The sequence below is a fragment of the Pseudorca crassidens genome, chromosome 6, assembly GCF_039906515.1.
Source record: "Pseudorca crassidens isolate mPseCra1 chromosome 6, mPseCra1.hap1, whole genome shotgun sequence".
NCBI lineage: Eukaryota > Metazoa > Chordata > Mammalia > Artiodactyla > Delphinidae > Pseudorca > Pseudorca crassidens.
Window position 1 is genome coordinate 34,885,272 of NC_090301.1, and position 13,881 is coordinate 34,899,152.

General features: G+C 43.6%; 1 protein-coding gene across 3 annotated transcripts in view; it reads right to left on the reverse strand.

Moving 5' to 3' along the window:
* Positions 1 to 12,883, reverse strand: part of AOX1 (aldehyde oxidase 1) — a 70,839-nt gene extending 57,956 nt beyond the window's left edge. The window contains exons 1-5 of one of the 3 annotated variants that reach the window (XM_067741055.1): positions 12,530 to 12,862; positions 6,349 to 6,406; positions 3,586 to 3,682; positions 1,967 to 2,075; positions 355 to 481 (exon numbers count right to left, since the gene is read on the reverse strand). In XM_067741055.1, the coding sequence (XP_067597156.1) occupies positions 355 to 481; positions 1,967 to 2,075; positions 3,586 to 3,682; positions 6,349 to 6,406; positions 12,530 to 12,574 (436 nt within the window). In that variant the 5' untranslated portion in view covers positions 12,575 to 12,862. Of the gene's footprint in view, positions 1 to 354; positions 485 to 1,966; positions 2,076 to 3,585; positions 3,683 to 6,348; positions 6,407 to 12,529 lie in introns of those variants that run through there. The other 2 variants (XM_067741057.1, XM_067741056.1) reach the window with 2 other exon arrangements.
* Positions 12,884 to 13,881: the final 998 nt, after the last annotated feature.

The window sequence follows — 13,881 nt, forward strand, 5'->3', positions numbered from 1 at the left end:
TTAAAATAAGCAAACAATAAAAAAGGGAGACGACTCTTATAGATTAAGAGAGACTTGAGAAATATATCAGCCAAGTGCAATGTGTGGATCGTGTTTGAATCCTGATTTGAACAAACTAACTCCTCCACTTATTGGTGGCATAATTTTTAGTAAATTACTCTCTTTAAACCTCAGTTTCTCCATCTATGAAATGGGGGATAATAATAATGCCTACCTTATAAAGTTATCATAAAGAGTAAATGAGGTAATGTTTATATAGCACTTAATGCAGTGTGTGGCACCTGATAAATGGCTAATGTTAGCTATCATTATCAACATCATTTAAAAATTAAAGCACACACACATATAACCTACCACCAAGAGCATCAGTTAACTGACTCAGGGTGGGCTCTGGATGGTTCCTCAGCAGCGTGTAGATGGACATCACCATCCCAGGGGTGCAGAAGCCACACTGCGTGCCATGACACTTGGCAATCCTCTCCTGGAAGCACAGAAAGGTTGAAAGGCAGAATCTTGGGCCTGACCCGAGACCTAATGAATCAGAACCTGCATTCTAACTAGATCCCTGGGCGGTTCACATGCACATTAAAGTTGGAGAAGAAGCCCTGGAAAATCCTTCTCAGCCTTGGTGTCTCCCTTTCTTGGGCTGGGGTGGCCGTGATGACTGGTCCTCAACAGCTTTTGAGCTTCATTGAAGGTTCTCAGCTTTCAGAATCACCAGAGGAGCTTTAAAATTTCCAAGGTCCAAGCAGTACCCCAGACCATTTGACTGAGAATCTCTGGGGGTGGGGCACAGACACGTATTTTTTAAAGATTCCCAGGTGTTTCAATCTGTAGTCCAGAATGGGAATCACCGAGATAAAGGAAGTCCTTCAAAGAAATGAACTGAATTATATTCAAGTTGAGGGGAAAAAATCCTTTTATTTCCCAAGTGCCTTTATCTGCCCATGTTGCCCTAACACTTCAGCACACAGGGACTCTTTTACAAAGTGCCATCTTTAATCCAAACAACAATCAAGAAGGAAACATTGCCTTGATTTCTCTTCCAAATCTCCCCCCAGCCCCCAGCCTGTTCTCTTTGGAGTCTAACTTCAAAGGTGCAACCCCGTTTCAGAAGCCGTCATCTGTCTACACTGCAGCCAGGAGATGGGCGGCAGGTACTAAATGAAAAGGTGTCTTCATGCCTCCGAACAGCCGTGTCTCACAAGCATACCCAGGCAGAATCTGCTCCTTCTAGGTAAACAGGTTTCATAGAAAATAAACAGAACCCAAGAGTCCTTCAAGCACACAGAATTTAAACTTTGGCCATTTTCTATGTTGCCCCTATCTTTTTCCTCTTCCACCCTCTCCTCTTAAGTGGTACTCATTAACTTAGATAAAAACAAGTAGCAGCAGCATTTTTCTGGGCAATGTATACATAATTGAAAGAGTCAGGAGTCTGAGGTGCCCTTTCATTGAGGCAAAGTTCTAACAAGGTGCCTCCTTAGGAGAAAAGCTTCAAAATTCATTAACAACTCCTATTATATATCTTCCGAACAAGCCCTAAATTTAACAAATCTTTTTGGTAGCTGAGATTTTCACTCAGCTTTAAAATCATGTTATTTTCCTCTTTATAGAAAAAAAATATTAAGATTATATCCCCCAATGCACTTGGCTCTCATTTCTTTATAAGTTTGGAAAATGTAAAATGGACAGGTCCCATCTAATTAGAATACAGAAAACAACGCTAGTGATGTCAAGATTTTTTTTTTTTTTAAAGAGAAAGCTCTCTAGTCTTTCAAAAGTATTTTTCTAAGAAGTCAGTCACATGTCCCAGGTTTCACTCCTGGCCCCCAGCTTGGTGTCATCTGTTGCCTGTGACCAAGCAGCAGGGCTCATTGATCTACTGTATTCATTTCAAGAGCTCATCATGTCATTAATGGTTTTCGAAGCACAGAAACCCTGTGAAGAAGAGGTGCATCCTCACCTGAACAGGATGAATCCTGGTCTTGGTGCTTCCTATGCCTTCCACTGTGGTGACGGCAGCACCATACAGAGAACAGATGGGAATCAGACAGGCGTTGGCTGAATAATGTCTTCAGAATGAAAAAGAGAAGCACAAACTACATTGTATCCAGTGGGAAAGGAGCACCTCCAACATGGCAGGTTTTGTATAATGTCCTAGGCTTTGCATATACATTTTGTCCTTAGTTCATGGCCATTTTACAGAATAAGACTCTGAGGGTCAGAGTGAGTTGCTCAGGATCACAGCTGGAGTGTCAGATAGGATTCAAATTAGGCCTCCTAATTCTAACTCAAGAACAGTTTCCACTAACATTGTTTTTTTTTCTTGATTGAGGGGCTGACATTCTCCTCTCCAGCCACATGTGACAATCACCTAGAGCATATTTCATCCTCCAAGCAGATGCTGGGCAAGGGGTTAGTTGGGCAATAGAGTTAAATTGATATTGTGCCTCAGAAGAAGAAATAGGGTGTGGATACAGAACTCCTCAATCCCACAAACCTACTGCTAGAAAATGTCTAACTCAAAACGACTCCTAAAATGTTCTCATTTACCAAACAAAATTACAGATGGCCAATAAATACATGAAATGAACGTTCAACCTCAAAAGGAATCAAGAGAGATTCAAATTAAGCAATGAAAAATCATTTTTATCAAAGAAAATGACAAAGGTTAAAAAAATTGTAATGTGCATTATTAGCAAAGGTTTGGGAAAATGGAATTCACATACTGCTGAAAAGAATGTAAACTGATAGAGCTCTTCTGAGAGACATTTTGCTGGAAGGCATAAAAACTTAAAGACGCACTCACTCTTTTATCCTCTAATTCCACCTCCATGGATCTATCATAAGGAAATCATCAGAAACATAAATATAAACATATATATACGCATGAATGCTCACTCTCCTTATAATAGTGAAAACCAAAAAATAATCTAAGTGATCACTATTTGAGGGTTGGTTTTGATACACCCAAACAACAGAACATATACAGCCATTAAAATTATATTTATTATTTTGAAAAGATACTTATGAGAAGTTCAGCAAAAAATAGAGGTTTCTAAGCTGTATAGGCAGTATGCTTCCTTAAGTATACACACAAAAGAAAGACTGGAAGAATATTTTTCATTTATTAAATAAATGTAAATATTTATTGAGTGCCTACTGTGTGCCAGGTGGAGTACCAGGCACTAGGATTCATTGGTGAACAAGACAGATAAAATCCCTGCCTTTGTAGAGTATATATTCTAGTTGAGGAAGATAGACAATACATAGGTACATAGACAATACATACATACACAAACATATGGTGAGAAGTGCTATGAATACCTTAATATAGGCGAAGGGAGTAGGGAGTTGCCGAGGTGAGATGGGGCACTGCTATGGAGAAGGTGATCAGGGAGGGCTGAGAATGTAACATTTTTGCTGGAACCGGAATGATTTGATGCCCATCAGTGTATCCCCAATGCCTATCACAGTTCCTGTCACATAGTAGATGCTCAATGCATATTTACCAAAGGAAGAAGAAAAACAAAGTTCAAAGCTACAAAATTTCAACCATATCTGGACTTTGCAGCAAGGTACCTTATCCTCTTGGTAATGGGGTTACATCGTGATATCATCACCGTGCAGGCACCACAGCCTCCCGCTCCACAGCCATATTTAGTTCCTGTGAGTCGGACTGGAAAAAGCACAGTTAAAGATAATGTGTTTTCCATAATTCTCTTTGTGAAATAGCTCTGACCTTAGGAGACAACACCATCAAAGACTCTTAAATGTACAGTTAAGCTTCATACTTATTTATCAAATAATGTATGTATGTCTTAGCTGCTATTATTTATAATCTTGTAAATTCTTGATTTACATTTGCATGCTATATCTAGTCTCTTCCTTTTTAAAACAACTGGACCCCAGGTTGCCAAAAATAAGGCCAAACTTAAGAAAAGGAAGAGTCTACACATATAAGGCCTTGAGGATTTGAAGGTCTGAGTACACTGCATATCTGTTCTTATCCTTATCTGTGTCTTTGATGACATACAAAGTAGAATGTCAAAATGTAAATAATTCTTAGAATATTAGTGTCATGTTATACAAGTGTGCCATATTTCTCTGCTTCTCAGTGGCAGAAACTGCTAGTTGTTTCCCAATATCTTTTCCCTCATTCTTTCTTGGTAATAGAAATCCTCATTTTTGAGCTACACACACGGTTGCCCAGAAGTAAAAAAATACATTTTCACAGCCTCGTCTGATGCTTGGTGGGGTCATTAACAATGTTGGCCAATGGGATGTAAGCATAAAGGCTGTTTTTGATGTCCAGGAGGGAAATGTCCTCAGAGGGAGAGGGGTGCCCCTCCTTCATCCCTTACTTCTTCCTATTTGCTGGAATTCAGATATGATGGCTGGACCTCAGTGAGTTATCTCTGACCATGAGGAGAAAGCTTCTTGCTGAGGAGGGTGAAGCAGCAAGACAGAAAGAGCTTGGTTCCTGATAATGTTGTGACAATGCTTTGCTAGCCTGGATCTACCTACCTTTGGGATTCCTTTACGTGAGTATGACAACCATGAGAATGTGCCTCAGAGACTTCCTTCAACACAGAGGGTAACTGACCAAGAGAGCCAACTGCTGCACTTTGATATCCATCACCCCACTTTGCATCAAGGCCATGCCTCGCATGGGGTGCTTCCCACCAATGGCTCAGTGCTATGCAGAGGTGTGGGAGTCCTTGTCAACCATTCTCAGTGGCTTTGATGAACGTGCCTTAGACTGCACAGCAGTCTGAGACCCTTCAACTCAGCCTTCTCTCCCTCTCTTCCTTACAGGTATCAGTCTTCCGTGGCTGCCTCCCTATTTCACTCAGACATTTTTCCTAATAAAACCCTTGAATATTTAATCTCATTTTTTAGTGTGTGCTTCCCAGAGAACCTGAAATAACACAATGAGAAAGAAATAAACTATCTTGTTTACTGCTATTGGGATTTTCTGTCACTCACAAGTGAACCAAATCTTAAATATCACATTGGTACCATGGATAACCAGGAAATTAGTATTAATTACTTTTATGTCCAAAAACCTTGAGTACTTCCCTGGTGGCACAGTGGTTAAGAATCCACCTGCCAATGCAGGGGACATGGGTTGGATCCCTGGTCTGGGAAGATCCCACATGGTGCGGAGCAACTAAGCCCATGTGCCACAACTACTGAGCCCGCGTGCTGCAGCTACTGAAGCCCGTGCGCCTAGAGCCCGTGCTCCGCAACAAGAGAAGCCACTGCAGCATGAGAAGACTGTGCACCTCAACAAAGAGTAGCCCCTGCTCGCCACAACTAGAGAAAGCCCGTGCACAACAATGAAGACCCAATGCAGCCAAAAATAAATAAAATTAATAGAATAATAATAATAATAAATCCTTGAATGACTTTCAGAAGATAGCTATTGATATTTTCTGAGTTGTGTGCTCTTTTGGGAATTTCACTCTCTCTGGGGGAAAAATGTACAAATTCCCATTGTCACACAAGTTTGTATATAATGTAGTGGGGTCCACAGACCTCTGGAAGCCCACTGGAGTTCATGCGTAGCAGGATAAGAACCCATTCCTTAGATGATTTTTATTGAGAAAGTTTTTCCAAGGTAACATTTTCAGGTTTAATGTCTCTATTGTTCTTTCACTTTCATTTCAGGAGATTTCTGTGCTCTGTTTTTCTTTTTTTAAATAACTTTTATTACTTGTTTATTTATTTTTTATTTTTGGTTGCGTCAGGTCTTAGTTGCAGCACGCGGGATCTTTCATTGCGGTGCGCAGGCTCTTCACTGCAGTGCGTGGTCTTCTCTCTCTAGTTGTGGCTTGCATGCTCGGTAGCTGCGGCTTGCGGGTTTAGTTGCCCTGCCGCATGTGGGATCTTAGTTCCCCGACCAGGGATCAAACCGTGATCCCTGCATTGGAAGGTGCATTCTTAACCACTGGACCACCAGGGAAGTTCCTGTGCTCTCTTTTTCTAATGGGCATGATGATTAGTCCTTGAAGGTAGAATATCAATATTGTGACTCAATTCTAAAGGATGTTTAATTAAGCCATTTTAGCACCCATTGTTTTAATTCCCATTGTTAGCTTCTCCATTTTATTCAATATATTTAATGCCGAAACAGAGATTAGAAAGAACTTGGTTCTCTGATAAGCACAGTTGTTCACTGCCTACAAAACTCCAATCTAGGACTTTCTTAAAGATGAACATAAAACCCCAGTAGGGAATATGACTCATTGTGGCTCTAAAAAGATACTTGAAATAACATTTGATGAGGATATCAGGGATATACACACATACACACATATGCACACTCAAAGCAAAGGATACGCTTCTTCCTCAGATATGGTAACAGCATTGTTTCAGGATCGACATTTTTTTCTATCACCTGTACCAAAAGAAAGAGTTTAACTCACAAAGCTGAGAGAACTAGAATATTTACATCGGTGATTTCATGAACATGCACTCTTCTACTCATATTCTAAACTTGATTTAATGTTTACGGAACACCTGTGATATACAAATCACCTCTCTGAAGTGTGAAGTCTACATCTTGAGCCCCAGCCACTACTCTGCCACTGTCCTTGGTCCTGAATTATCACTGTTCTCTAAGGCGGTGGTTGTTTCTACTAACAAAACATTACTGACTCCTGTCCAACTTCTCCTAGAAAGTCTGAAGCAAGTGAGGGTAAAGATAACAGTAGAACTGAATATAGGAGCGGGAGAAAGAGAAAGAGAGAGGTGGGGGAGGTCTCTTGGACTAGAATAGTCTCTGAGAAATTGATATAGTTTTTTTTTAAAGACTTATTTGTTCACCATGTTCAAAGAATTACAGTTTCCAGAAAGAGATCACAACCAACCATGGCTCCCAAATCTAAGAGACAAAGGATGATACAAAGATGTGCAAGCAAAGACACACTTAAGAAGTAAGTTTGTGTGGGCAGCCTAGCAGCATGGCAGTTAGGACAGCAGCACCCAGTGGATGGCATGACTGAAATGTCACGATTGGTTATGTTTTCCAAAGTGATCGTGTTTTCTCTTTTTTGATGACAAATTTGGATTTCTTTTACCTTCACAAATAGAAGCATGATTTGCTTCACAATTTCAGAACTAGAAATCATCCTTCACCATGTTATACTAATTTTCCCTTCTGGAAAGTAGGTGACGAGGGGACACATGCTTCCTCACCCTCAATTCTAAGTGGCCATAGGCCGGGCAAAGTGAGGCACGTGCCAATTACCAAGGTCAGATCTGTGCCCTAGAGGAATGTGCAATATGGTAACAGACAAGTGATTATGTGTGTGTGTGTGTGTGTGTGTGTGTGTACATACTAGAATACAAGGAAAACTGTGGGACGTCCCCAGGCATCCCTAACTAAATTGGTCCTCAAATGGAACTCTTTATTTCCCAAACTTACTTCTTCCTTTCTTTTCCCTAACTTGTTTAATAGCCTTACCATCTGCTAGGTCACCTAAGCTTAAAAAACTGCGCTATCTGCGACATTTTCTTTCCTTCAATCCACCACAGTCAGCATCACCAAGTCCTGCCATTTAAACTTCCAAAACGATTCTCTAAACACCCTTCACTTCTACTGTCACTCCCTGAAATCCACCCTTATTACCTCCAGCCTGAACAATGATAACAGCTGCCTAACAGGTCTCCTGCCTCCATTCCGGGCACCTGCAATGCCCCCCTCTATACCACCACTGGAGCAACCTCTCTAAAATCCAAGTCTGATCATGTCCTGTATCTGCCTAAATCCAACACTGGCTCCTGGATGCCAAACTGCTCTGCTGGGAATTCCTGAATCACTCAGGGTGCTTGTTAAAATGAAACCCCTATCGAATCAGGATTTCTGGGAGAGGGAACCAGAAAATGTGCATCTTTAATGAATACACTGAGTGGGTCTTAGGTGAATTTCTACTCAAGAGCTCCTGGAACACAAGAAGAAATTCAAACTCCTTAGCATAGCCTACAAGGCCTCTTTGAGAAACTTCCCATCATTTGTCATTCAACCCATGCATCTTGAACTCTGGTCACATGGGAGAACTGGCTGGTCCCAGCAGTGCAGGGACTTTTACCCTTAACTACGTTTGCTTATAGGATTCCCTCTGTCCTGAAAGTCCTCCCTCTTTTCTCTACTTAGCAGAAGTTTGTATGCCACTCAAAGCCCTGCTCAAGTGTTCTCTCCTGTGGGATTTGCTGCCATTTAATATATGCTTCCCACTCTCTGCTCCAAGAAACAGTTCTCCTCTGTGCTCCCATGGTCAACATCTACCCATCTTTCACAGAACGTGTTACTCTGCAGCATAATTAGTTGTTTATGTATAAGCCTCTCTTGATCCTGAGAGAAACCACCTTCCATTATTCTTTATGTCAAACACTGAACTAGGTGCTGGGGATATATGACAGGGACATAATAAATGTTAATTAATCTAAATGAATAACTTGATATGTACAATTTGCTATGAGAACACTAAGAAAGGAGGGATGGTTTCTCACAGGCTGGGACTTATGAACAGAAGAAAAGAAAGAAAAACAGAAGAACCAGTAATGGTGGCAGAAACTACTGATTGTCTATCTCAGCATGCTTTCTCCATTTCTTCCTTCCTGCTGCCTGTAATAAAGATGACGTGGCTAGAATGCCAGCAACCATTTTAGACCATAAGGCAACACATTAACGGCAACGGGGGAAAAAAAAGAAAAGAAACTTGGGTCTCAGATGACACCAAGAAGCTTCTAGACCAGCTCTGCAATGTCTATCCCCAGATACAGTATCCTTTATGTAAAAGTAAACATGAATTATATCTTTTTTGAACTAACTTAGTTTTGAATTTGTGCCATTTGCAGGTGAAACTAATTCTAATTCATACATATGATGATGAATCCTCAGAAGCCCAATTTTAATGGAGAAACAGGATCTGGGTAATAAAGAGCACTTTAGGCTTGAGAGATATTAGTATTTTCATAAGGAATTAATGGAAGAGCAGGCCTGGCTTGCTTGGGTATTTTTTCCCGGAGATGTCTCAAGAGATCGGACTTTGGCTCAAAGTGCCCCTGGCTTGAAATGTGTTTACTTTTCTTGATTTGGTGGATGGCACATTGGGAGGAGGGAAGTGGGGCAGGGATCTGGCACGTACCCTGTCCCGGCAGGTCTTGGAGTGAAACAGGGAGGTCAGGACTCAGATGGTAGCTGGCAGGGGGTGGAGAGGGAGGGAGGGAATGACGAACAGAGTTATTCTCACTGACTCTGGTTGGGAGAAATGATGCCAGCTCTCAGCTCAGGGTCATTGCATGTTTTTGTCTCAGTAAAGCCTTGCATGTTGCAAGGGTGGCATGTGTCCCTCTGTATTTCCACTGGCCCTTTGGGAGATAAGTTCACATTGCACAAGGTTGACAAATCACTTTCCTCTGTGCAGGGCTTGTGACTAGTGCATGAAGGGGGCCTTGCCGGATACAAGACAGAGGCAGAAAGAAGAAAGAGAAAGAGATCAGGAGGAGAGAGAAAGGGGTAAAAGAACAGAAAACAAGGAAAGCTGAGAGGAAGAAGACAGAAGAGGTGTGTATTGTGGGACATGGTGAGGAGAGAAAGACGGAAAGAGGCCTGAGGGGACAACCAATGAGGACACTTGCTCAAGGCCCCAGAGCTGCTGAGCGTTAGAGCAGACAGCACAGGACTCAAATCCATGCCTAACCATTTCCAAAGCCCACACCTTAGATCTCTACACCTCACTGCTTCATAAAATGAGTTGCTACGGTTCCTGAGATGTGTTGAGAGTGGCATCTAGGATGTAATTTATTCCTGGGCTCTGCCTCCCGCAAACTCCATGTTAACTGAGTCACCTGCTTTGGAGGCTGCTGGTGAAGCGAGTAAGATTTCAGAAATCTCTCTGCAGCTCGATCTCTGACCAACCTGCATGGCCTTAGCCCCTACCCAACGACACCTTTTGGTGACTTGGGGGGATTCTGCAAAAAACCCAGACTGGAGGCCAATCACATCACCCAGAGTCTCCTAACTGGCTTCAAAGCTTCCTTTCAAGGGCAGGATTTTAATCCCAGAGGTTATGTTTGACTTCAATACCCCCTCTCCTGGTGGCTTTCTTCTCTCACTTTTCTCGACATCCACTTGCCCTCTGAACCAGAGACTTTATTCTAATTCTATCCATGTGGCAATCAGGCTTCCTTGCTGGGATTGAAGCACACACCTAACAGAATTTGGAAGGGAGGGGCAGGAAAGGGAAGGGGTGACATAATTTCTTTTAACAGGGTAATTGCAAAAACTAAATCAATATTTCTAGCCTGCACTTTCCAAATGATCACAGGACTTTTGGCTCATAGATAAAACAAGCCCATAGATAAGAACCAGCTTATCTATTTTTAAAAGTCAACAGAGCTTCCTGGTGGCGCAGTGGTTGAGAGTCCGCCTGCCGATGCAGGGGACGCGGGTTCGTGCCCCGGTCCGGGAAGACCCCACATGCCGCAAAGCGGCTGGGCCCGTGAGCCACGGCTGCTGAGCCTGCGCGTCCGGAGCCTGTGCTCCACAACAGGAGAGGCAACAACAGTGAGAGGCCCGTGTACCGCAAAAAAAAAAAAAAAAATCAACAGAGCACAAACTATTATTAGCCATTCTGTTAAAAGTTCCACTACAGTTTGTTTGGGAACGGGGGAGGGAGGAGGGGGAGAAGAAGGTAGACTCAAACACCTGTTTCCTCCTTTAACCAAAACCCTACCATCTCCTCCAAAGCCCCTGGCCACATCTCCAGCCCCACCAGCCTCCTTGCTAACCCCCCAAGCACGAAGAAATCCTCGTGTCTGAGGATCTCTGCACCTCTGCTCCCTCGGTCTGGAATGCTTTTCCCTCAGATGTCTGTTCCTCACTTCATACTGGCCACCACTCAAATGTCAGCCTCTCAGAAAGTCTTAAACATCCATCCCGCCTGAAGAACCAGCTCTCGCCACTCTCCGGTCCCTCACCCTGCTTTATTTTTTATCCTGGTATTATCACTGCCTGGCTTGATACATTTCTATTTATTTATATGCTTGTCGTCTGTCTCCCCAGCACAACATAAACTCCGTGCAGACAGGGACTTGGTCATTTCTGTGCTCTGTTGTGTCCCCTGAGGGCACTGGAACACTGGCATATAGCAGGTCCTTAAATAAACGGATTAAAAACTCACCATCACTCTTTGTGAAGTAGGCAGTATTATCTCTCTTTAACAGAGGAACTGAGGCTAGGTTAGGTTGTCTCCATAAGAATTGGAGCTGGAAATGAATACTTGTTTGTCCAAATATAAAGGCCAGAGCTGTGTCTACTATACCATTCAGTTATGCAAAAGAAAAAAAAAATGACATCACGTGATCACTTCAAACCCAACTCCCATCTGCCATCCTCGCCCTTATCATGGTTCACGCTCATAGCAGTCCTGCGAGGGGGCCCTAACGGCCCCCAACACAGTTCAGGAAAAACAAGCTCATCTTACCCAGGGTGAAATCCAGGCAGCAGGAACAGAGGAAGGTTTTATAGGGCCTAGAACTTGCACAGTTTGGGGGAGGGAATCCTCTTTAAGAAAAATAATACAAAATCCAAATTCGAAATTAGGCTCAGGGCTTTAGCAGAGGCTTCACAAGTGAGAGGCCCCGATGCTTGACCTTCCTTAGCTTTCTGGTGAGTCCCTGTGCCAGTCAGGGAAAGTCGGCCTATCCCGGCCCAGAAGCAGGGATCACAGGGCGGCTCTGAAGGCGCCGGCGTGTGGAAAGGCCGCTATCACGGCCCTTGCTCCTTTGTCTGCTCTTAAGGAAGCCCTTTAACACTCCTGCCTCAGTTTCCCCCTTGCAAAGTGGCGGCAATATGCTGGGACAACATGAAGAGTGAGCAATCTATGGTCACGTCCGTGGGAGTGTTTTAAAGGATTCCCCGGGCGCTTTGCTGCCTCCAAACATCGGACAATCGCTGGAACTGCCCCAGAGGATCTGCAGAGCCAGCACGGCTTCTGAGAGGGCAGCTGCCGCGCCAGCAGTGGACCCACTAAGGACCTTCGAGTCCCCAGAGGAGGGTGTCGGTTCAGCGCTGCCAGGAACTAGCTGTGACTTTGGAAACGATGGGAGTGAGAGGTCTCAATGAATTCATCTCTGTGGTCCTGTCCTGACTCCAAACCGCTCTCTGCTCATCCAAACACACCCAAGAGCTGAGGCCTAATGAAAGACATTCCCGTTTGGGGGTGGGTTTGACGGAGGGAAGATTTGGGAGTGCTGACTCTGCTGAATAAGGACAGTCATTTCTCTTCCTGTTTATGGGGTGGGGTGCGGTTGATACTGTGCGTCTTGTAAGGAGAGGAGAAAGGAACATGAGGAAGGCGGAACCCAAAGATCCAGTCAGTCCCTTAAGACGCATCCTTTCCCTGCCCCGACGCGCAGGCAAACCCGCGTGCAGTCCAGGGCCCGGCGCGTGAGCAGCGCTCCAGCACCGGGGAGGCCCGGCGGGACCGGCCGGGCAGCCCCGGGGCGCGCTCACCTTGCGGCCGTTCACGTAGAAGAGCAGCTCGGTCGTCCCGTCCATGGTGGCGTCCCGCGGTCCCACCGCGCAGGCCCGCGGTCCGAGGATCCCGAGGAAGAGTCGCCGGCACCTGGGACCCGACACGACGACGCAGACCGGGCTGCAGAAGCCTAAAGTCCAGCCACCGCCGAGGGATAAAGTCCCAATTAAGATCCAAAGTGCTGTGAGCGCCCGGCCAGGGAAGCTCTCCCCCCGGATATCAGACGTCACCGCCGCGCTCCCTCCGGCCTGAGACCATTGGCTGAGACCCTCGTTCCCTCGCCTGCGGCGGTGGGCGTCTGCGCCCCACTCCCCCGCCTCTTAGCAGGTAGGGCGGGTCCTGTGACTCTCTACGGTCTCTTATATTAGTACATATTTTAATGACTTTCCAGCTAGATTTGAAGTCCGGGAACAGTAGGGGTTTTTTTTGTACCTTTCCTGCCACCACGCCTGCCTCATCCTGTACTTTTAACAGTTGATAAACAATCACATTCATTCCAGCTTTGCAGGAAAGAAACTTAAGGACAATGGATGGTTTTACAACTTTACCTCACAGTTTTACAAACAATTATTCCAGTTTTTTATATCAAGAGCTACCTTGATATAAACTATCTTTTTAAAGTTTTATCGTTATTCAGTTTATCCAGTAAATCACTATAAAGTTTATCTGATGAGTGTCAATAGTGATGTAAAACATCTTGAAAAACTTTTTAAAAATAAAACTTGGAAAATACTGAAAAGCATAAAAAGAAAAGTCACCTGTGTCCACAACTTAGAACTTACCACTGTTAACTTTCTGGGTCTATTTTTACATTTTTGAAATCTGCACTATAACACCTTTTAAAAGCTCAAATGGACTCACACTCTTTTCCAGACTTCTCTTAACATACCTAGAACATTTGCCATCTCATTTATGTAAACGTATACGTTATTGTGAAAATTTCTAAAATTTGTACACAAAAGAGTACGACTAGCATCCCCATACACCTGACTCACTGAGCTTTAAAAATTCGCAAGATTTTTCCACACTCCCATGTCTCTTCTGGAGTATTTTAAAGCCAATGTCAAGCACATTATTTTACCCCTAAATACTTCAGTATACATTAAAATTTTTGTTCTTACAAAGGAAAATGCCATTATCAAATATAACAAAATGAGTATTTTAATATCTTCAAATTTCCCAGTGTCTTAAAAAAATGTCTTTTTACATTTGGTTTCTACTTGATGTACGTCCTTGTTGTCTCTTCAGTCTTTTTAAATCTAGAATAGGCTCCTCATCCACTCCTCCTTTCTAAAGCTATCAACGCTTTGAAGAAGAAACCTAGGTCAGT